Source organism: Quercus suber, unplaced genomic scaffold, assembly GCF_002906115.3.
Source record: "Quercus suber isolate HL8 unplaced genomic scaffold, Cork oak 2.0 scaffold_542, whole genome shotgun sequence".
NCBI classification, from domain to species: Eukaryota; Viridiplantae; Streptophyta; class Magnoliopsida; order Fagales; family Fagaceae; genus Quercus; species Quercus suber.
The window spans coordinates 287,666-313,821 of NW_027069990.1; the positions used below are offsets into that span (position 1 = coordinate 287,666).

The window sequence follows — 26,156 nt, forward strand, 5'->3', positions numbered from 1 at the left end:
TTGTTTGTGTCGGGTTAGTGCCTAGAGAGAGAAAAGTAAAGGAAAAACCAAAAAAATAGGAAGCGAAGTTAAGGACATGGGAAGCAGCCGGGTGAAGCAGAAGAACCCTAGTAATCAGCTTGGCCTCAACCCCAACTGGGCTCAACTTCAACAAGTACCTCTCTCTCTCTGTGTCTGCGTTTTGCAAAATAACATTTTCATTCGTTTTCTTTGTTTTGCAGAAGCTGAAAAGCCATGGCCCAAAGCCTCCAAGACCCTCAAACAATGCTCAAGCTCAAACCCAGAAACCCATTCTAGGTGAAATATTTGTTATGAGCAACACAACTATTTTCTTTTTCTTTAGTTACTTTTAGTTTATTTTAATAAGTATTTTATTACTCTCTGATATTGGATGCTGGTTTTAAATACTGGTTGGTTAGCATTTGAGAAGTACTTTTCTTGAATTTAGAAAACAAAAACTAATGAAAATGAAGGAAAATTTTGAATTTTCCAGTTAGCTATGCCTACATTTTATTATCTTTTACAGTTTACTCAAGAAAATAAATTATAGCATTAATTAATGGCTGATTGGCTGTAATAGAGCCAGTGTTTTATTCCTATCTGAATTCTTTATGCTGTGGAATTGATTTGAAGTCAGTGCGTTGGAAGTACTTATCTTGCCTTTAATGGTATAAATATAATAAAGTCAGTTGAATTTTTTAAAAGACTTCTTTTTACAGGGAAGCGTAAGGAGAGACCAGATGCAGACTCGGATGATTCTCGGATCAATCCTCTTGTTCCAATTAATGATGATTCAAGGTGCATCTTTGGACATGTTTATTCTCTGGTGATCTCCTTGTTTGCTGACCTTGTAATTAGTTGGATTGGAGTGTTGCTTTTGTAATTTGAGAGACTGATTGTATTGCTCCCTTAGTACACCCCCAGTGCACTCAGTTTTATTTATTTAGTAAAATGTATAAGGAAAAAAAAAAGTTGGATATGTTAATTGTTCTTTAAGTTAGCTAGCACAAAACTTCTTTTTTCCATGTTATAGGTTTCCTTCTTATTATGGATTAAGACACATTAGTAATGTTTCCAATGAAAAGAGACATTAGTATGCTGTGGGATTGTTATTTTGTTAAGACATTCGTTCAGTCTATGTATATAGAGCTCAAATTACAACTTAAGTTTGGGAAAATTGCATAGAAATATATCATCTAGATTTCTAAAGGTGCTTCAATTTTATTTTCAATATCTTTTTAGGCTTTTGAGAGTACTTTCTGTTTATTAAGGCCATGTCAATATCTTGCATGATGTTTTGCACAATTTATGGATATTAGTTGCTGAGAACAATGAACAAAAACAATTTTTGAAAAATTAGATGAAAAAATAATAATAATAATAATAATTATTATTATTATTATAATAATTATAATTTTTAAAAATAATTGTCTTGTTGAACTTTCTTTGAGGAATATTGGAGGAAAGCATATACTTCTGCATGTTTTCCCAAGTTGTCAATGACCAATGGGTTTGAATGAGGAAGAAAATTTTCTTTTTTGATGAATAATAATATTTTATTGATGAATCCCAGTATGTTAGAAATATACTGAGAAAGAAAAATACACTCAAGACATAGAACAACTATCAATGAAAGTAATCAAAGAGGGAGAAGAGAAGTTGGACAAGACAGCTGTCCACTCATATAAAACACATAGAAACACTAGCTTTCAGGTCTGTAGAAGGCCTTTCTAAACCCTCAAAAGTTTGGCAGTTACATTCCTTCCAAACCATCCACAATAGATATAAAGGATCTGCACTCCAAAATGCTCCATTAGCCCGATGGTTTCCAACATGCCAATACATCAACCATTCTCTGAGGCACAACCCACTGTACACCAAATAATCAAAAGACCAGGGACCAAAGCTCACTTTTACTTCAAAGAGACTGCTCTTCCTAGACTGCCAACATAGCTGGTCATCAGCATCCCTTTTAATCCTAGTTGAATAGAGAAGATACATAAACGTGACAATCTCCTCCTGCTCCCAATCTTGCAAGTACTGTATAAGGTGAACATCCCAAAACATGGATCCATCTCGCCAACACAAATAATCCGCTTCAATAGTCCCCCTTTTCCTGAGCATTGCTAAACAAAGCAGGGAAAATATCCTTCAAGCCAAAAACAAATATTGGTTCCTTTGCCTACTGAAAAAGAAACAAACATTGGTTCTTTTGCCTATTGAAAAAGTAAGGATAATGGGTAATCTATTTATTTCTCTTTCCGTGCTTTTATTGGGCAATAGATATATTACATTACATGCCAACATCAAGCAATGATGTCATTAATGTGAAATTCGTTTCCATTATCCAATGTCAACACCATCAGAAACTCCCCCCCGCCTCCCCCCGGTTGTATGAATGTTATGTTGTTATAGTTGTAACCTCTTTTTATGTTTTCCCTTTTGTCCTTATTTCAAGTGTCACACTACTTATCATATCAACCATTTTACAGTGTGACAGATGTGATAGCCATGGATTGTGAAATGGTCGGTGTTGGTCAAGGAAACAAAAGTGCCCTTGGACGAGTTTCTCTGGTATTTAGTTTCTCTCTATTCTCTATGCTTCTTTTACTCATTTGTCTTTTAAATGACTTTCATCTCTAAGGTTGGTAATGTGTCCTAAATATGTTACACATTTTTTAAATGAGTTCGTTGTTGTGTGTATATATAGTTAGGACATACATTTTATACTTAAACTATAACTACTTGCGGTTACAGCTTAAAAATGCTGTGTGTATATATAGTAAGAGCGTTGGAATATGTGCATAGTGCATACTAAGAGACTTGTCATTTATTGATTGGTTGGGTCATCGTTTAGTTGTAGATGGTATCTGTTATTGAAAGAAATTTACTCAAAATATCAGGTGGCTTTACATCTACTGACTTCCCTTGTGTGTAAACACTCCATTGAGAGTACTTAATGGTTAACTTCCATGGCATTTTGTTTCATAAAAAACAAGGACTTTCTTAGGAGCGAGGGAAAAAAAGGACTAGGAAATATATGAAGGTGGAAGTATTAAGGCTATTTTGCAGTTTGGATTTTTTATGGTTACGCTATAGTGAACTTAAGCAGTATTTTGCTGGGAAAATTGAATGTTGAGATTTATGAATGAGCAAGATAAAAATGAAACTTAAGGATTTATATAGAATGATGGCCTGAACAAGCTGAAGGTATCTCAAAGGTTTTGCATGAGTCTTTGGAGTGAAAATTTTGTGATTGGGATATATTTGATCTGATTGGTTTTCTAAACATATACCAAGGCATTTTTGTTGGAAAATTCGCCTTTTTTTCTTCTTCTTTTTTTTTTTTTTTGTGGGGGGGGGGGGGGGGGGGGGTTAGGGGGGGGGGGGTGTTTAAATGATAAAGTAAATAAAAATTGCATATCATGGATTTATAGAGAACCAACTTCTGAGACAAATTTGTAGATATCTTGAAGGTTTTAGCGGTTTGTCTAGTGATTGTTTGGTACAAGTTGTTTTAAGCTTTTTGAAAATGAGCTATCTAAAAAAGCCATACCTAGAAAAAAAGTGTAACTAAATGTTTTACTTAAAAAGAAGTGTGGTTTTAAAGGGTCCTTGGCCCTTCCCTCCCCAACATATTCGCTTCTTGTCTATCTTCATCTCTCATTTTATGTTGGATGTGCACAAAATTTTGTTATAGGTAAATTATACCTTTGGTTCTTGAAATATGGGTTCAGTTTGATTTTGGTTTCTTAAATGTAAAAATTTTGATTTGATTAATAAACTTTCGTTACTCATAAAAAAAAAAAAGTAAAAAGTTTGAGTTTAGCCCAGTAAAAGTTTATAAATGTTGACAAAGCCATACTTGATCTTACCTAGAAAGGAAAAAAACTTATACCTATGATATTCAGGTTCCTCTGAGAAATACTGCTGCTTCATTTATAGTCGGAAGAACCTTCTTTTTCCTGGAATACAGGCCCTGTTAGTTTGTATCGGAACAAATTTTGTTAAATCTTGTTATGGAAATTGACTTCGAATGATAATTGGTGATTTATGAACACTTAGAATGATGATCAAGGATTTCAATGAGGATGAAGATTTCAATAATTTTTCTGTTTCTCTATCTAGAATCTACTCAATGGATGGTTTTTTGAGTCTGTGGTGAGCAAAATGTCTTAAGTTTGATTGAGATTTATATTCAAGTGCATGGTACTTTGTCTCATCATCTTTAGAATGTCTTGATTAAATTATGTATAGCGATAAGGTGATGCATGAGAGAAATATGATTTCATCAATTATAGTGCAATTTACAAGTTTATGAAGCACTAGTAAGAGATCATATCTACAATAATGCCTTTTTACCTTCTTGCATTATTGATTACTAATGCTACTAGGTGAATGGCAGGTTAATAAATGGGGAAATGTTATATACGATGAGTTTGTTCGTCCAATAGAACGTGTTGTTGACTTCCGTACAGAAATTAGTGGCATTCGACCCCGAGATTTGAGGAAAGGTTGAAACTCTTTTTCCTCTGGAATTTTAAATATTTTGCAAATTGTAGCACGTGCAACTCATGGAACTTTACCTGTATGTTTGGCCCTCCAATAACTAATGGTCAATTTTGATTTTGTTCCCTTATTTAATTAATGTTATGTTCATTTATTTAATCTCTTCTTGGTGAAATTGTTTAGCACAAAAGAACTTGATGGTGTAAATGGTTGTACTTCTCCAAAGCTGATTTTAGAAAAGTAAAAGTTTTGTTTTTTAATTTTTAGTAAATTATAAACGGTAGAGCTTAAACCAACCTCTCTTTTCAAATAAAATTTCATTAGTACTAATTTCTATTAAAACACTATCCTTCTTCATCTCCTTGAGCATGTTAAGCAAACTCAAATAATTTAAACAAGCTCTTACCAGAATATATAAACAAACTCTAGAGGCAATTTTATATATGTCATGGATGGGCTGATTGAGATTGACACGTTAATGAAATTGTCGTTAAGCTGCTATCACTTACCAAGACAGAAAATGTTACCAAGCTGCCATAGTTTTAAAATAGCATAATGGCTGTTTGAAAACCTGTTTTACATAATTTGCAAGGAAACTATGTTTGAGATTTCCACTGCTAGTAAAGAAGGCCCTCATGCATGCTTATGATTTTCTAAATATAATTTGCGTAGAAACTATGTTTGAGATTTCCACTGCTAGCAAAGAAGGCCCTCATGCATGCTATGATTTTCTCTTCAGCAAAAGATTTTCAGGTTGTTCAGAAGACCGTGGCAGAGATAATGAAAGGAAGGATTCTTGTGGGACATGCCTTGCACAATGATCTCAAGGTTAGGATATCTGGGTTAGGTTTTCTGTTTTTTTAGAAAAAAAAATTGCTAAATCATTTTCAGGTTGAAGCATAACTCTGAGAATGGGATCATCTTTCTAATGGACAGGTACTCCTATTAAGTCATCCAAAGAAGGACCTGCGGGATACTTCAGAGTATCAACCTTTTCTAAAGTACTGCTTTACTCCACTTTGCTATTTTGTGGCTACCAAGCATTTTTATTTACATCCTACTATATATAATATCTCCTAATAACTAGTGATTTTATTGCAGAGAAGGGGGCAGAAGAGCACTCCGGTATCTTGCAGCTGAGTTTCTTGGAGTTCAGATCCAAAATGGGGAGCACTGTCCTGTTAGTTCTTTAACTCTGAGCTGATGATTCTTTTTTTACGATTTTTATAACATATTAAAATTTGTATGCATATCTCATTTGTTAGGCAACATGTACAGGCAATGTCTGTAATGGGTTAATGCTACAGATGTAAAAACTCCAGGCATTGGAATTTCACAAGCTTCCCTAGTTGGAAGTGAAGTCAATTATCATCTTTAGAAAAAGAGAAGCTCAATTTTATGATGCTACACATATTATTGCTGCCTCAGCTTCTCAGTAAAGAACCTGTTCAATCTTTTTAAACGATTCTGGGCTTTTAACTAATTCTTGTTGTTCAGATAGACGATGCCCGTGCTGCAATGCTGCTTTATCAGAAAAATAGAAAAGAATGGGAAAAGAGCGTTAAAGATCAAATACGACTCAAACAAAAACAAAGAAGGCGCAAGCCGAAAAAGAAAGCGAAGTAGGGAGATCTTTTGGTTGACCATAATCCAAGCACATCTTAGCATGGTCTGCCCATTGATACTTTGTTCCTGAAAAGACTTTTTAAAAGCTCACCAATCGGATCAGGCTCATTACAAATCTCTGGCAAAGTGTCCATAGTGGTCTGGAGGAAGAACAAAGGATACAATACCAAGTTACAAAAACTAACAGGGATGCCCATACTAGAGCTAATCTTGTTATTTAGCTGGTGATCAGTGATCTTGCAGGTTGGAAATCAGTTCATTATTATCATGGGTGAACAAATGTTTGTGTTCAATGTACAGTAATTTTTTGCCGATAATTGCATTGGAGACACATTCTTTATGGTCTTTTTGAGAAACTTATCTTAAAGGATAAATGCTATTTTTTTCTTATGGGTAGTTAAATCCAGTACTCAAGCCAATGGATTGCTTGTTTGCTATTATGGTTGTGTTTTTTCTTAGACAATAAAATAAGTTAATGAGTGCAGGAAGTAGAAAAATGACAAGAAAAAGAGTTTTTCTGATGGGTAAATAATTAGCTATGAAGCATATAAACGGAGATGGAGAAATATGCGATTCTCTTGTTAGTGAAGTCAGTCAGTCACACACACACACACACACATATATATATAGACACGCTACTCGCTAACCTTACTGGATGAGTGTTAGGGAAAAAGAGGTTATATTTTTGCATGAAAAAAAAATTATATTGAAATAAATATCACAAAATTTTATTAGTTAGAAAGCAATGCTTTATTTGTTAGTTTTTTGTAGGAAGGAATAAGAGCAGAGTGTTGCATCTCTAGTTTAGTTTATGTTGTGTATATAAGTATATATAAGATACGTTGTAAGATATATATACTAAAAGGTGTCTCTTGATTTGTCATAATTCTTTAAATTGGATATACCAAAAGGTTCTTATTGAAAGGTCATAACCCATATTAAAAGTGCCTATTAAACGAAAATGTGCTTATTGAATGAAAATGTGTCAATTGACCGAAAATTTGCTTATTGAATGAAAATGTAATTATTGAAGAGTCTTAACCTTTAAGTATAAATAGTGGGGTTTTTCTTTTTAAAATAACTATAAAAGCCAAACAATTTTGTTAGCTAGCAACGTTTCCAAACTATTTAGGAAACTACCAACTTGAGACTTTTAGGCTCAATTTTCTATGGCAAATCAAGTTTAAGAGACTCGATTTCTATGTGCTGGCAATGCTGAGGTAGACTAAAAGATCCAATCAAACTCGAGTCTTTAAAATTCAATTTCCTATTCAATCGATTTCCTATTCACCATCTTCTTCATTTGTTCTTTTTCTCTCTCTCTCTTTTTTTTTTTTTTTTCCTTCCATCTGCCGTCCCACTCCCTTCTTTCAAGCCCCCCAAAAACCCAAGACAATTCTTCCTTCTTCATCTAAATCCATTTTTCAAAATCCCAAACTCAAATTACAATCTCAATCAGAGCAAAAATCCAAACCCCTCATCTAAATCTATTTCTCAAAATCTTAAACCCAAATCACGATCTCAATCAGAGCAAAAATCCAAACCCAAAAATCACGATTTCGGCACCGGAGCGCCATGGGTTTGACAATCTCGCACCAGAGGAATATTTTCTATCGTGGGTTTGTGTTTTCAGTTCTTCCTTCTTCATCTAAACCCATTTCTCAAAATCCAAAATCATTTCTCAAATTCCAAAACCATTTCTCAAAATCCCAAACCCAAATCACGATCTCAATCGAAACAAAAACTGTTGTGGGTTTGTGTTTTCTCAATTGGAGCAAAAACCAACAATCACGATCTCAATCGGAGCAAAAACTTGAGTTCTACGTAGATTTTTTTAATCAGAAATCGAGTATTTGAGACTCAATTTGCGACAGTGAAATCGAGTCTAACAGACTCAAGTTGTTACTTTCCTAAATAGTTTAGAAACGTTACTAACTAACAAAATTGTTTGGCTTTTATAGTTGTTTTAAAAAAAAAAATCCTAAATAATGGTTTATAATCATTTGGTAACTTTTTCTCGACTTTTTATCTTTCTTATTTCTTAAAAACATAAGAAACTTGTGAGTTTTCTTCAAAATTGCTATTTGTAGAACCTAATAAACTTGGTTGTATCTTGGGGACAAATTTGTAATAATTCTTTAGCAATTCTTGTGTGAGGGCAAATATTATTTAAAGATAACATTCAATTGTGCCTTCAAGTCAATCAAATTTTTTGTTTGTCTACTAGATCATTTTTGTTATTTTATTATATTACTCCTTTGAATTCCCAACAATTTGGGCAATTGATTTTTTTGTAAGTCTTTTTTTTTTTGGTTAAATAGTGAAAGGGTCTAGGAATCAAGCCACACCAATGGTAGTAACAGTAATACTGAACAATTTTTTTAAATGTCTTACGGATGCTTTTCTTCTCAAAATTCTCATTCTCTTTCCTATGCCTTACTGGTGCTTTTCTTCTCAATGAAAGTTTTTTGTTTTAATATATATATATATATATAAAAAAAAAAAAAAATTTGTCGATGCTCAAATAAGTATATTCAGCAGATGTAGCTAATAAATTTATTTAGCAATATATATCAGAACTAGAGTAGGGGATCCCATTTTTTTTTATAAATGCATTCAAAGCATTGCATAATACTTTTCCATTGGAATGAAGGCCAAGGTGTCCATTTCGAAATCCATTATTCTCGACTCATGGAAGAAGCCACCAGAGGGATGGGCTAAGTTGAACACGGATAGGTCGGCTATAGGGAACTGGATCAGAGGCTACGGTAGATTTCTTGGCGTCACCAATAGCTTTGTTGCTGAACTATAGGCTTTGAGGGATGGACTAATCCTTGCTTTGGAGCTGGCCTAAGCAGTTTGATAATTGAATTGGATGTTTTGAGTGTTGTCCGATTGATGAACAATAATAGTGTAAATTTGTTAATGGAACCTTTATTGTCTGACTGTAGGAACATATGGAGAGTTATCAAGTGGATAGAGTACACATATCGTGAAGCTAACTAATGTGCTGATGCATTGGCTCGAATGGATCAGATTATTGGCCTATGATAAGGCTGATATGTTTTATATCAGACTTATTAATTCCTAATCTATGCTTATTCCTAGTTTTAACTACACACATGCGTGCGTGCGCGCACACACACACACAAACAAAAAGAGGGCTAAAATGCAAAACTAACCCTCTAAGTTTCTTAAGATTTCATTTCAGTCTTCTAACTTTGCTTTTGTTTATTTCAGTCCTCTAAATTTCCGATTTATTCAACCAAGGTCTTCCATCAAACTTTTTTTAAAATTTTTTGAAAAAAAATTTTAAAATTTTTTTTTCAATCATTAATTTAATTTTTTTAATTAAAAAAAATTGAAAAATTAACCACAACATATAACAAAAATGGATGGAAAAGCCTTAATTGAATAAATTTGAAAGTTAGATGACTGCAATGAAATATGAAGAAACTTCGAGGGTTAGTTTTGCATTTTAGCCCCCCAAAAAAAAAAAAAAAAAAAGAAGCTATCTAGCTATAAACAATGGGAAAAAGTTTAGCTTTTAACATGTTTGGAGTTATCTTGTTCCAACACATATGATGTGTAGTTTTAGTCTTGTGACTTTTCAATGAATCATGTGGATTTTAATCATTTGAGTTCGATTCATGTTCATCATAAAATTAAGTGAATAATCATAAATTTGTCATACTCAATTCAACTTGACTAATGTAGATAGGATGAGTATAAAGTAGTTGTAGCTTTCTTTTAGAAAAAATAGGTACAATTATGCGTAGTTCAAGTTTACATATGGAGATTATGGAGACTAAGAGTCTTGTAATTTAACTAGCATTTCCTACTGTTTCAAATGGAATTGTCAAGGGTACAAATCCCTCATTTCCCATGGTTATAACTATTGAATTAAAAAATATATATTATACAGTGAGGTCTTTCTAAAAAAAGAGAAGAGTAGAAAAAGAAAACAAGTTATATATGATAGGGGTGACAATGTTTGACACAACCTGTAAACAAGAGACAATTTTTTTGCGAGGTAGTATCTTGAGATGGTAGTCTTGCTATACCATGAGAGCAAGACAAGGGAATGGCTAATTGGCTATAATCATGTTCTCTAAGTCAATAAAAATAATTAAAATTTGAAAATTTTATTTTCCGAAGGGGGAAGCAAATCACTAATAAAAGAGAAAGTATAGAGACACAAAAAAAATTTATAACTTACTAGATAATAATAATAATAATAATAATAATAATAATATTAGTAGTGGGCTTAAATGAGAACTGTGAAAACTTACTAATTCAACAAATTTGAAAAAATTATTTATTTATTTTTTGTTGCATTTGTAACATTACTCTTAATAAAATGCACATAATCTCCAGATGTGTTATATATATATATATATATATATATTCTAAAAATATATATAACTTTCTTTATTAAAAAAGAAAAGGCAATAACATGAAACCGATTTCAAACTCATTCTGACGCAATCATTCAAACCCATTTCAACTACTAATCATGTTACAAACTTCACAACTTCAGCATTTATTATTTCAGCTTCTAGCAACAATTACATGTTTGGCATATAGGAAATCTCATCCATCGGATAAATTGAAGCTTTCCATTATTGTCTGAGCCAACAAACCGAGTAAACTTGATTAAATATATCCAAGGATATGACTATCCGAAAAAAATCATGACTGATGGATTATTACCCTTTCAGCCGCTAGGTTTTTCAACAATCTCTATTAGTATTAAAGGCATAAAGCTTCCATCCCTAATATCCTCCCTGATATCCTCCCTAATATCTTTCTTTTGAATGTTTTACTTCCTCCGTATCCATAACTTGACAACATTAATTTGGTTTTCTCCATTATTTCAAGTAATAAATTAATAATAAGAGATAAAAGAATATAGTATCTTCTAGTTCTAGTGTCAACTAAGAAAGACGGTATGAATAAAACTTGTGTATTGTTTATATAATACTCCATATTCGATTGTTCAAATCATGGGAAGTGACACACAATTATCATTCACGCTCACACATAACATGAAAATTTAGTTCCTAATAAATTTCCTTACATGGGTGTAGTTTGTTATTTCTCTTTTTCTCTCTTTAATTATTCTCAATATCTCTAGGCTGTAATCCAAGTTATGCGCGAGATTATCAATATAATCATGAAGATTATGCAGTAAAATGTTTTAAAAAATAGTATTCCATTTCTATTGAGTACATTTAGCAAACCTAAAAAAAGCTAGTTACATACTAAATAATATGGTTCATATATTTTCTAGGGGTGAAAAAATTTGACACGACCCGCGAACACAACATGAAGTTAGCAGGTATTGGGTTGAGGCTTAAAGGGTTTGTATAATATTCGAGTTGACATGACTAACCCATTTAATAAACATGTTGTGTTTATGTCCAACCCATGGAACTCGTTTGACCCGTCTAACCCATTTAACTAAATTTTATTTTACCGATATACCCTTCAAAAACTCTAGGCATATAAACTTATTAGTTGTTGTGGTTTATTTCGTTTGAAATTGTAATTAATTATTTGTGATATACTTTAGTTTTGATTGATTCTTTGTGATGTAGTTACTCATTAGTTTTAAATTTTATATTAAAAAATTTATTTATTTGGTTTTTCATAACTTAGATCAATTGGATTAAAACGAAAATTTGTATATTTCTTTTTGCTTTGATAAAATTTGATAAACGGGTTGACATGACTGGCCTGTTTAATAAAGACGTTGTGTTGGAGTTGAGAAATCCTGACTTTTTTAATAAATGTGTCGGGTTAGTGTTGACCCATTGTTGAGGACAAATTTTTCACACCACATGGAATTATTTTATTGGCAACTCGCACCACATTAATATTATCATGGATTTTGGGTAAATCTCCTTTAAAACCCAAAAGAGCCCATATTATCTATCTCATACTCATCGAAAGCAGGCTTCTCCAATAACAACCCATATTTGCACAAGACAACATCAAAGCCCATGGCAATACCTATTAAATCCCATGGTTCAAGCTCATGGCACATCATCTCATCTTCCACTCATGATCCAAGCTCATGAATCTCATCAGGGGGAACTTTGGGAGTTGTAGTTTGGAGGACCAAGAAGTATGTTCAATAAAGCTCCAACAATTTAAAGTTGATAAAAGAAACATGTTGCTTGTCATGTCTTCTCCAATTTCTTGAACTCTGACTCGTCAATGTGTAATAGGTAACATTTGGTAAGCCTCCCATATCAAATAACACTTAAAATGATAAAATTCTCTATTGCTCTTTACCTAAAACTTAATGTTCATCATATAATATAAGTTTAAAAATCTAATTATATTATATTACTATTTTCATCTAAATCCAGCCTAAACATATGACTAATCTCTAAATATAAGAAATCTATTTAATATCTCATTCAACATTAAAAGCCTAAATATCTCCCCCCCCACCCCCCGGCTGCTTAATTTCGACATTAAATGTTCTCTTTGCTCTCCAAGATTTGGTCACAACACAAAGAGACTATAATTACATCTCTATAGCTTCATTAAATATCAACCAATTAGTTTATTACATACTAAAATTATGTTGAAATAGAATCATGGACCAAAATATAAATTTCCAAAAGAGGAAACTTAGCCAAAAAGTATCAGTAGCATCTCCAACAAAAGATGTAGTTAAGGGTGTTAGCAGTGCAGTTTGGGTCATTTTTAGCATTGCACTTTGTGGTACAGTTTAGCCAAAACCATAACCGCACTGCACCTCATTTTTACAGTCATATGTGTGGTGTGGTATTTAAGATGCAGTTTGAATGGTTTGAAACTAGTATAATTTTCAAATTTTGAACTTTTCTTGCCTAGTCCAAAACTAATTTTTCTCTTTTTTTGGGCCAAGTTTTAAACTATTGAGCTAGTTTTTCTTTATTTTGGGTTAGCTCTCCTAATCAACACTTGTTAGGGTTAATAAACTTTTTTTTTGGTTGAAAAGTAGGGTTATTAAACTATTAATAATATATTTAATATTAAAAATAAATATGTTAATATATAGAGAGGGTACGGTGTGGTGCAATGCGGTGCTGTTTGTGTGATTTTCTTATTATAAAACCGCAAACTGCACTACATCATGCAATGCGATGCACTATTACTTGCGGTGTAGTGTAGTTATGCCATTTTGTGAGCAGTTTTGGTGCGATTTTTGCAGTTTGGTGAACATCCCTAGCTACAATAGCTACAACAGCTCTAGCAATTGATACATGTCCAAAAGTGCATTTGCCCATTCATGCTCAATCCTAGCAACTAGTTGCCATACCCAAAGAAGCAAGGATCTCATATAAGAAATCTCACCATTTTAAGCCTCTAGCTGCTATACCGAAATAGGAAGATGCATTAAAAGATATTTACTATTTTTAGCTAAACCCATGAATTAGATGTTGAATTTTCTCTTTAGCGACTTGACATCATCCAGCTGTGTCAATTGCTGCAACAACTACTGTTGTGCAGCTGTGACAGATAGTTGTATAGTTGTGACAACAACCTTAAAATTTCATAACTTTCTTCTTCTAACTAAAGACTAAAACCAACTAAAAAATTCACTCATTTTGCTAAAGACCTTTCCTTATTTGCTAATTTTCCCTTAAACTAATTCCATTTTTTAGTTTCATACTTGGCCCCATATAAAGAGAACCAAGCTACTACTCTTAAACACACTATTACCCATCTCTCCCACTCTCTCTTATTCTGAAATCTCATTATTTTGCTGTCATATACACATTTCATACTTCTCTACTCTTCTTACAAAAGTCTTTTATTAAGCAAACACTAAAACTCTTCTAAACAAAACTCTCTCACTCTTTATATTCAAAAAATTCATGTACTTTGCTGCCCATATCTCCACACACCTAAACACATCTCCTTCTCCATTTCTCTTACAAAATCTCCTCTTAGAAAGCAACACAACCCATCACATAACACAAAAACCAGTCCAATGGTTTTAATATTAGATTTTTACTATCTTTAACTTCCATATCTCTCATACTTCTTCACATCCTACAAAGCCTTTTCTCACAAAGTATATATTTACATATTTCTCATATATCTCACAAGCCCCATTTCTTACAAAGTACTTGTACATACTAATAAAGTATCTATTCATATTTATCATACATCTTACAAATTACATCTCTCTCAAAGTACCTATACACATTCCTCATACATCTTACAAATCCATTTCCCCACAAAATATCCATACATATTACAAAACATCTATATTTCTCACCACCTTCATATTTCACACATCCTCCATGCTTCCCAAGAAGTATCAAACATTATTATAAAAGCCATTCTCTTAGAAGACACAAACTTATGATACAAAAAGCCCTTCTCCTAAAAGGCATGAAGGTCTCATATTAAAGCTCTTCTCATAGAAGGTGAACATTTCTAATACTTAAACCCCTTCCAATGAAAGGCATAAATCTATCTTACAAAAGTCTTTCTCATGGAAGGCAATACTACTTATATATTCACTAAGAATTAAAAGAGCATTACATGGGGAAAATCATTTAAGTGCATAATAAAGAGGATAAACTTAACCAACCTCTGCACATGGCTGGAGATATTCTCTCTCCCTCTAGTTGCACCTATTTTTCAGATTCATAATATCGTACTGCATCACTAGACTCATTTTATCACATTGCTAGAATGTTATTAGTTAACTGATGTAAGCCACAAACCATATAAAGATAAGTCATTATGTCTTTATCTCCAAATTTACATTATTGAGTATATTTACTTTGTTATCACTGTACTGCTGGACTCATGTTATTATGTCATTGGAATGTTATCAACCAACTAATACTATATACCTGAAGCTACAAACCATATAAAGTGATGCTATATAGCTGGAACCACAAGCCATATTAAGATAAGTCATTATGTCTCAATCTATAAACTTACATTATTGAGTACATGTTGCTTCATTATTACTGTGATACTAAATGCAAATTACTTTAATATTATCTTACCATTTAATAAACATGACTTCACAAATATTTCACTAATGAACATATATTATTTGGAAATAAATTACTGCTGCACATATTAATTGGGTATAAACTATTGCTAAACATAAACCATTGTTGGACATATCTTACTATATTGAACATGAACTATTTGACGTGAACTATTTCGGACCATCCAATTGCTGGACAAATAATAATTTATTAATTATTATCTAATGTTGGATATCACTCAACATGCACCATTATGATCTTCAACTCATCATTTAATCAAAGTCATTTAATTAAACATATTATTTATTTATTTCAACAGTTATCATGATTCTTAGACTTTTATCTATTTTGTAGGCTTAAAAGTGTATCAAAAGTCACTGGTATCTTCGGCCCAATGTCAAGCTCTAGGCTAAATTCCCAAAAAAAAAATCCCGGGTCTAGCAAGGTCACCCCTCTAGCAGATGACGCGTTGCTACAAGAAAAAACAGCCCTCAACACCCATATAGTCAAATACCCATAAGACAACATGACATAAACCCACACATTAACACAAATTGTCACCCCTAATATTTTTCAATATCTTGAAATCAAATGAGTTGAAAAAATACAATTAAAAAGATAATTCCATTCCTTTTTTTTTTTTTTTTCTATTTATATTTTGTGAAAGAAAACTATATTTTCTTCTTATGGTCAGACATGAAAAATAAATAAAAACAAAATTCCAAACATGACGTTTCCAAGAAAATTTCTCCATATGTCACTTCCACATTTCCAAGTACATTTTAAGTTTGGGGAAAGAAGGTTGCCCAAACCTTACTTCCATATATAATTTGGATGACGGGCGATTCTCAGTTTTAGGTAGAATAGGATAAGATTTCCGACTTTTGGTCTTATTTCCTAATTGTGACACATTTAATTTCAAAAGTAGTAAACTTAGTATTATGTTCGGATGAAAAAAATAGTAGCATAGTTATGATGACATTTAGTAATATGTTAATTTCTTCCCATATGTACATTTTGAACTCTGGATGGTCAACTGTAATTTCATTCACGTTTGTGAATTAGTAACTTCTTGTTTTTGACATTCAGATAAAGCATGAGGGTAAGTTCATGTTCAATCATATCATCATTATGTGTTGAGGGCTCAGTCCTAAAAACTAAAAAAATAAAAATAAAAGATGATTGCCGAGGAGAACCATTAACTGAACTGTGAGACCAGTGTAAAAAGATACCACCCTACTCAAGAGTATTACATCATCCCAAAAAAGCATATTTAAGCTCATAAACAACTTAAAAAAAAAATAGAATTACGGAATCTCTAATGCCTACTACTATGCTTCTGGCCGGGTCTCAGAGCCACCCAGAGCAGTGCTCAGAGCAGTGTTGCTCACTAATGCAGCACCTGGGGGAGCATTAGCATTTCCTGCAATGTTAGTATTGCTAGTTTCAGCTTGTTTTGATTCTGGGATGACCGTATGAGTGGCTACAGAAACATTAGCATGCAATGCTGGGCCTGTAGACACCAGCATCGCATCTGCATACCGCTGCTGTTGTAATGTTTCAGCAGGAGTAGCAACCCTCAGACCACTGACCCCTGAAGGATCCAAGCTAGTTTTCTGCTGGTCAATGGATGCTGCCTCATTCACAGCATGAAGTTGCTGCAACCTATGGTCACTTTCGGGCCGCCGGCAAACCTTCCTCAAAGGCACAATTTCCTAACAAATGAAAATTAAGAGGCAACCATATACATTACATAAGATCATAAACTGCATTGACTGAAATAACAGTGTAATAATAACGAAACATTTAAAAGTCACCATGCATCTCTTGTGAAGTACACAGAATGGGTTTACTAAAATATCATATGCAATCTCCATCTTTTGATGAAATTTTGAAGTGCCCAAAAAAAAATCACATAATGTGTGCACATTAAAAATAAATAAAAAGTGCACACAGAAAAATATAAAAACAGGATTGTCTTCCAATGAGGATATCAAGATTTATGGTGACTGGGGGAGAGGGCTCAAATTATGTTTGATTTAGTTCATCATCCTCAAATATAATATTAAAAAGCAATCCAATCCTCCACAAAACAAAATTGCATTTCTTGCGTTTATGTACATCCAAACATTCCCGACGGTCATTCCAGTGGACGTTATTACCCAACAAGTAATCATGTTCCAGCAGGCCACTTCACTCGAAAGGTTTGCCATATCATGTCATTCTGTGTTTAACTATAAAAAAAATACCATACAAACAAAAAACAAAAGAAAAACTATGAAACTTCTCTCCCTTGCCTTTGCCCCATGCCATGATAAGTAAATGAATTGATATGGTTAAAGCCACAGTTGGTCTTGTCTCAAGCAATGATTCCCTTTACAACCAAAGGACAAGGGAAAAGAAGTGAGAAAGAGAAATACGAAAAAGGGTGCAGAATAAGCTCAAACACCATACTGAACTGCTATAAAAATATAAATAAATAAAGCAACAAGAATCAAAGTGTTCATTCCTTTTCCTATGGCTTCTTGAAAAAAAAAAAGTTGAAAATTTCTACCATGTAACAAATGTCAACCTAAATAAGAATGTAAAAGAACCCACCATCTTACTGGCCAGAGAAGTTTGTTTTTTTTAGTACCAACCAAATAAGTTAAATTAACTTCATCAAATAAGCCAAGGATGAAGGACCAGAACAAATATAGAATTGAGAGAGAGAGAGAGAGAGAATCAAATCACTGTAAAAGAAAAAAAAAATGAGAACCCATACTAAGAAAATACAGGCACCTATATACCTCAGACTGATCATGAGCATAACGCACTAAAAACCTACAACGACAACCTCTCACATCATGCCTTCGTCTTTGTGCATCAAGGACATGAGCATCAAAGTAAAGAGCCTGCTCTTTACCTTCCTGAAAAATTTTAAAGCATTGAACAAAGAAGTTTCCAATATCTGATTAGAATAACTCCTTATAATATTGACTAAATACAATTCTTACTGGCATTTACATAAGGAAATTCCCATTTCCCACCTGAAAACAGAGTATGAGATCTCCGGGAAGAACTGCAACACATTCTGATGATTCACACGGGAGAGAGCGTGGCCTGACATGCTTGCGAATATTAATCCACTCATCTTCCTCTGGTCCAAAACCAGCAAAACGGACCAGTACTTCCTGAGTTTCCAGCAACATTACAGAATAACATGAGAAAAGCAGTAGGAGAAGACCAAAAGAAAATAAATGTAACCAAAAAATAAGACCAATTTTAATTCCCTTTTATAGCAAACTTTCATGGAAAAAATTTAAGATGCAGAATTAAAGGATTAACGAGGAAGACGAGTAACAAATCCAATCAAGTATTCTGATTTAAGACCTTCATGGTCCATGCATCATAACACATTTGGGGTAAATCTAGGTAAGACAATTAAGTGTACTCCAAGCCTGTATATGTTTAGCAAATAAAGAGTTTAACCAGTGTACATGCCGTGTAGATGAATCCGTCTTACAGGAATAAAAATAAAAAGATTTAAAGTTACATAAATAAGATGTAAAGGGATCAATAGACAAATAAGAATCAATAAAGATGTCAAAAAAAATTATAAACTATTTAAAAAAAAAGGGAATGAAGTAGTTTAACGATGTATTGCAGGTGAACTTGAAACTTACTGGATCACCAGTCTCCAGATATCTATGGGATAAAAAGGTAGTAACATCATACCTAAGAAATGAAAACAACAAATTTAGATTAGTTTCTAATAAGTCATTCACCAGTAAAATGATAATTATCAATAGAGTACAGGAAGCCTTGAGAAACACACATCTAGAATTCCCTATACATGAAATAATAAGAAATACTAACCATGCACCATCCCTTCCAGATTTAGCTTCAAACTCCATCACAGAATTTTCAGGAGCACCCCTTCCAGCGCTTGGAACTGGCTAAAGGAAAACAAGGGCTAAATATATCGAAATGGGATGACATAAAGAAGCAGATGCCAAACATGGAATCCGGACAATGTGGAGGAGATGAAATGAAGTGGCATCTATCTACAGCTCTATCTGTATCCTGATTAACAAAATTTCTCAATGACTTTTCAGGGCTCATCTCTAATTCAGTTCTTATCTAATTCACTTTTCAGTTTTCATCATTTTGGGAAAACTAAACACAAAAGATGATGAATAGTGATTTGTGAAGAGCATGAAGGTGCACAGACTACCATGCATTTATATTAATTGACATCATCATAGGCTTTGAGGTTATTGTGCGAGGTACCCAATATCACGTATTATTAGATATTTTGGAATCATTGTCTTAAGAACATTGACAGGCCAAATAATATATCCAGCCATGAGCGCCTTTTGGACTAAGTTTGTTTCTGATCGATGGGACCAGAGTAGTAAATTTGCTAACATATCAAATTTCATGTCTTAAGAACATTGACAGGCCAAATAATATATCCCGCCATGGGTGCACTTTTTGGACTAGGTTTGTTTCTTATCGACAGGACCAGAGTGGTAAATTTGCTAACATATCAAATTTCAATTTCTGAAGCTCTAGTATCATGTCCTATTTTGCAACAAGTCCATTTAAATTTTCAAGGTAACGTACAAGTAACCAAAAGGCATGAATGAATAGTATCAGATAATTTTAAATTTGAGATGGACAAGAAGTAATGCTCGATCACATAAAAATCAAAATGTGTAGATGAAATTTTATAATCTCATAACGTTGTATGCTTCTTGACTGTTTCTCTAACAACATATATACAGCATTTTTAATTTTTTAATAACCTCAAAATACTATGACTTGTGCACCAAATTTATCACTCATGTCCCAAGTTGAAATTACAAACAGGTATGTAGAGTTTCTTAAATAGTACATTTTCATCATGCTTGCAAATATGTAACCAATAACATACAAAAATAAATATATAAATAAATTGACGACGCCTTATTTTGGGCACCACAAAGATAAAAGTTGATTATTTATCACAAAGCAAAAATAATTTCCAACTGTTCGGCATAATAATTAAAGTGTGGGGTCTAAAGAGGCACATTTGAAAGTATGGGGTCAAATTTGCCACAAGGACAAAACTATAGTTTTATAGGGAAAAAAAAAAAAAAAAAAAAAAATTGGGACTTCCCCCTAAATAAATTTAAGTAATAGTGCACAGGGGCATACCCAAGACTACATATAATACAAAAAAGCCAGCTTTCAACACAACCCTAGTCAGATCAGAGAATAACCAAACAAACATGACAATCAGAGCAGCCTGCCTATACAGGAGAACTAGGTGCTAGAGTCCTAAAAATATATGCAGGAAGCTTCTGAGATCTTTGTAATTAAAGATTCTTCTCATCCATATCCACCCTCTCCAAGGAACAAAAGTACTGAACTCATGCATCAGTGAATTACTAATCTGGGCTCATTCCTAAAGGTTTTGGAGTTTCTTTCCTTCCAAATCAAGGGAGTCAATTTCGTACCGGAGATCGTTTCAGTTTAGACAAAGGGGACAACATGTTTTGGTCCCGGTCAATACTAATGTACCGTTTCAGGATTACCGCTATATATATATATATCAAAAAATTAAAATCATAAGCCCATAATCTAAAATATATTAACCTATTAATAACATAGTTAGCTTTTTAATAAAAATAGGAAATATCTATTGAAATAAAAGTCCATAGATTTTTTTTTCTTTTTTAAAATGAAAACAGGTGAAACTGTGAGAGTGAAGTTGGCAAAAAGCATAGGCAGACGAAAAAGAACAGAGATTTATAGAAAAGTCAAAAAAGTAAAAATTTGAAATAAAGTGAGCTTTAATAGTTCGCGTGGGTTTGGTTGGGGACTGTATCATCACACCAAAAAAAAAAAAACAAAACAAAACAAAAAGAGGAAGTGTGAGAGGGAAAAATGAGAAAAATTGGGTCACTTCGGCTCTTGGACTACACTGTGATGGACAGATCGAGAAGAGAGAAAGAGCAAGAGAAAAAGAAGGGTGACAGGCCACTGGCAACATGAGTGCTTCCAGTGATGGTGGTGTGACAGACAGCCATAAATCTATACCAGCACGGTTTAGATTTTCCAGCCGAAATGACTGGTATCCTCCAGTGAGTCCAGTACAGTCCAGTATCAAGCGGTATTTAGAGTGGTACATTTTAGAGGTGATTCGGTACCTGTTTACTCGCTGGAATGGAAAATACCAGCCAAACCAGTACGGTACAGTATCGACTCCCTTACTCCAAATAGCATAGAAAGCAGCAGAAAAAGTTAGATTATAGATAATTCTTAATAAGGCCCTAGCCTTGGAAAGTTGAACCATCCAGCAAACTGAATGTTGCCAGTCTCTAATTACCAGACAGATTACAGAAGAGTAAGAATTGCAGTATATCAAGAGCAGTGTGATAAATGGAACTTGATTTAGTTCAGTAAAGGTTCTAAACTAGGTATACTAGGGCCAAGGTTAAACCTCAAAACTTCACCCAAATTTAAATCCAAATCAATGGGCTGAGATCAATGAAATTTTTTTATGAGTATTTGACCCAAGGGCAAGAGAAGGGGTGTGGCCAAGTGGTAATACAACAGAAAAGGGGATATTTGAATTATTGATCTCTGCTTCATGAAGCTGATATCAATGACAGCATGTGATTTCCCTTATGAAGAATAGAAGCACTACTATTCTAAAGAACTTTATATATATATATATAAGTAGTTTTCTAAAGAACTTGCAGAATCGAAATCTGGATAGGAGGGGCAATGCTTTACCAGTTACACACAATTCACTTACAAGGTAATAGTAACTTACAAAAATGACTTCACAAAGTCTGATTATAAATTTGTTAAGTCGGCTCAGCTTGGTAAAGTACTATTAAAATGTAGACATAGAGGCCTTTAGTAAGCACAGCATACATTACTAATAAACCAAAAAAGAAAAAGAAAAAAGAGGAGTCACACAGATACACACATCATGTCATTTAATAGACCAGAGAGTGAGCTTTAATGAGGGAAGAAAGATGAAGAACAGGTGGAAGAGAAGTCTAAAAAAATGATAATATTTTCTTAATTCGTGACTTGTGGTGGAATGAACATATACTCATTCCTTCTTAAGAGTATGGTTCCTTTTTCTTTTGTTTAGATGATGTGGAACCTCACCCAGGCACAGTATACGCGCGCGCGCACGCACACACACACACACATATATACATATATATTGGTACACCTTGCAATTGATGACAATAGGAAATAAGTACCGAAGTTAAAACACATAAAGAACATGGAAGCCAATATTTCTTGGACTGAGCTATACAGTGACTACTGGCACACCAGAATCACCAAACTAGCATTTAAACATGTAAAGCATTTTAAACAATACAGTCACATATGGTAGTTGTAGAAAAAAAAATGAGTAGGGAGCAACTTCAAACTGCTACCAAGCTCAACGTCAAACAAGTATCACAAAAAGCATGCAAGCCAAGCCCAAAATTCTGGACCAACTTTTAAATTTTGAACATAGAGTGGGATGCATCCTACCTGAAGGAGCAGGTATAGGAGCAGCTATTGACTGAGGCACATTTCTCACTGGAGTTGAATCATCCCGATGCATAGGAGACACATTTAACTTCCCAGGAGCTTTACTTAGTTTTGCCCTTATAGCATATCGCCTATTTTGGAACCAATTCCAAACCTGAATTAAAGAGACTACATGAGAAAAAGACTCTAAATGATTCATCATTAGGAAAAAAAATTAAATAAACCGTCATACTTGCTTCATTTGAACTGTAATCTTGCCTTTACGATCCGGTGACTCACTAGAACCAAAGACAAATGCATCACAAGTCAATTCCAACGTTAAAAGAACAAAATAATGAAAGAGACAAGTCACACCTGAACTTATCTGCAAGTGACACAAGGACATCACGTGATGGCATCGTATTATTGTGTTGTTGCAAAATAGCTTCCATCTCTGCAACCTTGAATAAGTAGCAAGACATCATATTATTGAGGGTTTTAAATTATGGCTAGAATCTCCATAAAATACTAATTTTCAATTCAATTCCACCATTAATGAAGCCGGTTCTCATAGGGTTTGAACCCCAGACATAGGGCACCACAGAGGGTGCCTGTGCCATTGGACTATTACTCAATCCCCAATGAAGACGGTTCTCATATGGCATCATGAAGACATAAGTCATTAATCAAAACGAATGCCTATAAAAACCTACAATAGTGTTAACAGCATTCCTCATTCTTTTTTAGTCATCAACTTTAGTGCAGTAGTTGGCAGTCACCAAGAAAGCTTGTCAAGTGACTAGTCAATGAGCATAGAATCACTCTTTCTTTATAATTAAAATATTTTATTCCATTGAAACTACCTCATAAAAAATACAAAATACAAGATAGCCCAAAGAATCATAACCACATAATTACAAGCAAAAGAGATCAAATTAGCAAACTCTGAAATAGTATCATTGTCACTAGACCTAGGAAAAATAACCATCACAAAGTAAACAAAGAAAATAAAATTTTAATTGCACTTCCAAAACTTCCACATTTTCAAAATTATGTTGAGTTCCTCTTCATATCCCCCCAGAAAACCCACATCAGAGAAAAGATAGTAAAAATAAATAAAATAAAATAAAAAAAGAACTTACTCTTTTTCTTTTAAGGTAAAAGCTCACATATATGTATTAACCCAAGGATAACACATTCCACTGAGAATCAGGCCTCATGAAACAGATTTCACAAGTTTGAATATCCCTTTCCTCTTCTCCTTGTGGACAAAACCTCACTTATCAAAAAATATTTCACATATAATTATCACTTTACAATTGAAACCCACAACGTTTAAGGTATAGACAAACTCTTGGTCTTGCAACATAGCTATGCTTAGCCCATCCCACATCAATGCCAATATTAACTTGAATTGCCCATAAATGAGATGAACACAACAGCTGACAATACTCTCTTAAGAACACTCCCTACCTTCACCCCCAGAGAGCATGCAACAAAAAGTTGGGGGAAGGGGGAGGGGGAGGGGAAGAGCCGCTACATAGAGAGCTAAGAGCATTTTCCAAACAAGTAGAAAATGAAGATGGTGCAAAGATTTTTTTTTCCCCCTTAATATATTCAAAGTTCAAAGGAAGAGAAAACCAGAAATGAGGTTATATTCATTATCCCCCAAATCCATCTCAAATTTTGTACTCTAAACTCTAAACTTTGAAGCAGCTTAGGCACATAAACAATCCATGTTGCTCTCTCCTCCCCAATGGGGTACAAAAACCCAGACCCAAATTTTGCTTTTATTTTTTGATATATACAAAGTGAAAGGGAAGAGAGACAATAAAGCAAGGTTAAAACTGTCATCTAAATCTCTACTCCCAAATCCCAACACCACAGATCATCACGATTACTGAAACATTTCCTCAACAAAAACAAAGCTGCATAAAACAGAATGTTCTCCCTAAGTGTTCCCATTCCTACTTCCGAAGTTTCTGGAAATACTCAACATAGGTTTATGCTTCTAAACACACACCAAACCTCCCAACAGGCTAGCATTAACATCGTTTGCACAAATCATCATGGTAATAACAGAAACCTTCATGATCGATGTGAACTCAATCTAAATTATTTACACCTAATATATATCAATCTAATACATTAATCATGTGTATATTCTATAAAACACATGCACAATAAGTGAGCCAATAGGAGTAAGCCACATGAGGTCAACTCCAAAAAGGCTTGAGATGTATAAATAGGTTTAACCCTCACCAGCCATATGAATGAAGAGTAATCCTTTTGTTGCTAAGACTTGTTTTCCTAGCCTTATTTGAAGGTAGAGACTCTCTCGAAGTAGTCTCATTCTTGGAGGTGGTGACCCACTCAAAGTAGTCACATCCATAAAATCTATCAACAATTCCATGCAACCCATCACATCATTACACCTATACCAAAACTCTAGAAGCATTTCCATTCAAACCTTCCATACCAACCGAAACCCTAGAGTGATTTCCTCTTAAACCCAACCTCACTCCACTTCAAGATTCGCATCAAATCCTAAAACCATCCCATTCCTAACTGATACCCAAAACTCTCAGGCTCTCAAACCCTAAAACCTAGCATCCAAGTCTCAATAAATCATCAGAATCAACTTAAAGAGCCCAAACCCCAATTGTGCTCATAACAGTAGATAGTAAATAAAAAGAAACCACAACAAAGTCATATAAAAGGTCGTAACCAATGCACAAAACTCCCACTTTTGCAGGGTATGGGAGACAGCAGCCTTCGCTCCAATTTATATTGGAGAGGCTAATTCCTAGACTCAAACCCGCAACCTATTAGTTTTGGTGGAAGGAACTTGCTATCACACCAAGGCTCAATCTCTGCAACCATATAGACCCTACAACTAGAAATATAAATATACAACTAACCAAAATAAATAAATCAAGCACCAAAAAAAAAAAAAAAAAATGAAGAGAAAAATCAACCTGAAAGCTACAATAAAACAGGCCCTTTTGTAATAACTTCAACAACAAATTTGAAACACAGATACATACAACTGTAAATTTAAAATTCTATGCTAAATCACGTATAAACCAAAGAAATTTAAAAAATAAAAAACCGAGAAAACCAAGCACTTAGAACCTGCAATTTAACTTGCCCGTTTAATAACTTAAGCCCTAAATCAAAATTTAGAGCCCACGGGCACCCACAAAAAGACACTATAATCAAAACAAAGAAAATCAAGCAATTTGAAGTGACCTCGTTTTGTAAAACAAAGAATATGGTACCTCGTTTTGTGTGAAGCGGAAGGCAGGGCCTCCATTGCTAGGAGGCCGACCCATGAGCTCTCTCAAACTCGCAGAAACCAAAAAGAAAGAGAAACAGACAGACACTGTTTGTGTTCCCCTCCCAAAACTGCGTCTTATATTTTTCGTTTAAAATCTCAGAAAGAGAGAGAGAGAGAGAGAGAGAGAGAGAGAGACTTTTTGGCCTTTTTGGGAA

At 33.8% G+C, this 26,156-nt stretch overlaps 2 protein-coding genes across 2 annotated transcripts; one reads left to right on the forward strand and one right to left on the reverse strand.

Annotated features, from left to right (window-relative positions):
* LOC112006206 (uncharacterized) lies at window positions 1-6,575 on the forward strand. Its single transcript, XM_024038501.2, has 9 exons — window positions 1-154; window positions 222-297; window positions 720-798; window positions 2,493-2,574; window positions 4,406-4,514; window positions 5,249-5,337; window positions 5,446-5,510; window positions 5,611-5,689; window positions 6,007-6,575. Exons 1-9 carry the CDS (start codon window positions 77-79, stop codon window positions 6,133-6,135), a joined length of 786 nt encoding a protein of 261 aa, XP_023894269.2. The 5' UTR covers window positions 1-76; the 3' UTR covers window positions 6,136-6,575.
* Window positions 6,576-16,350: 9,775 nt separating this feature from the next.
* On the reverse strand, window positions 16,351-26,144 carry LOC112006213 (protein SAWADEE HOMEODOMAIN HOMOLOG 2). The gene is made up of 9 exons (XM_024038511.2): window positions 25,943-26,144; window positions 23,037-23,122; window positions 22,915-22,960; window positions 22,683-22,836; window positions 19,011-19,086; window positions 18,818-18,869; window positions 18,182-18,325; window positions 17,942-18,061; window positions 16,351-16,867 (listed from the first exon to the last, which is right to left on the reverse strand). Exons 1-9 carry the CDS (start codon window positions 25,994-25,996, stop codon window positions 16,484-16,486), a joined length of 1,116 nt encoding a protein of 371 aa, XP_023894279.1. The 5' UTR covers window positions 25,997-26,144; the 3' UTR covers window positions 16,351-16,483.
* Between the last annotated feature and the right edge of the window lie 12 nt (window positions 26,145-26,156).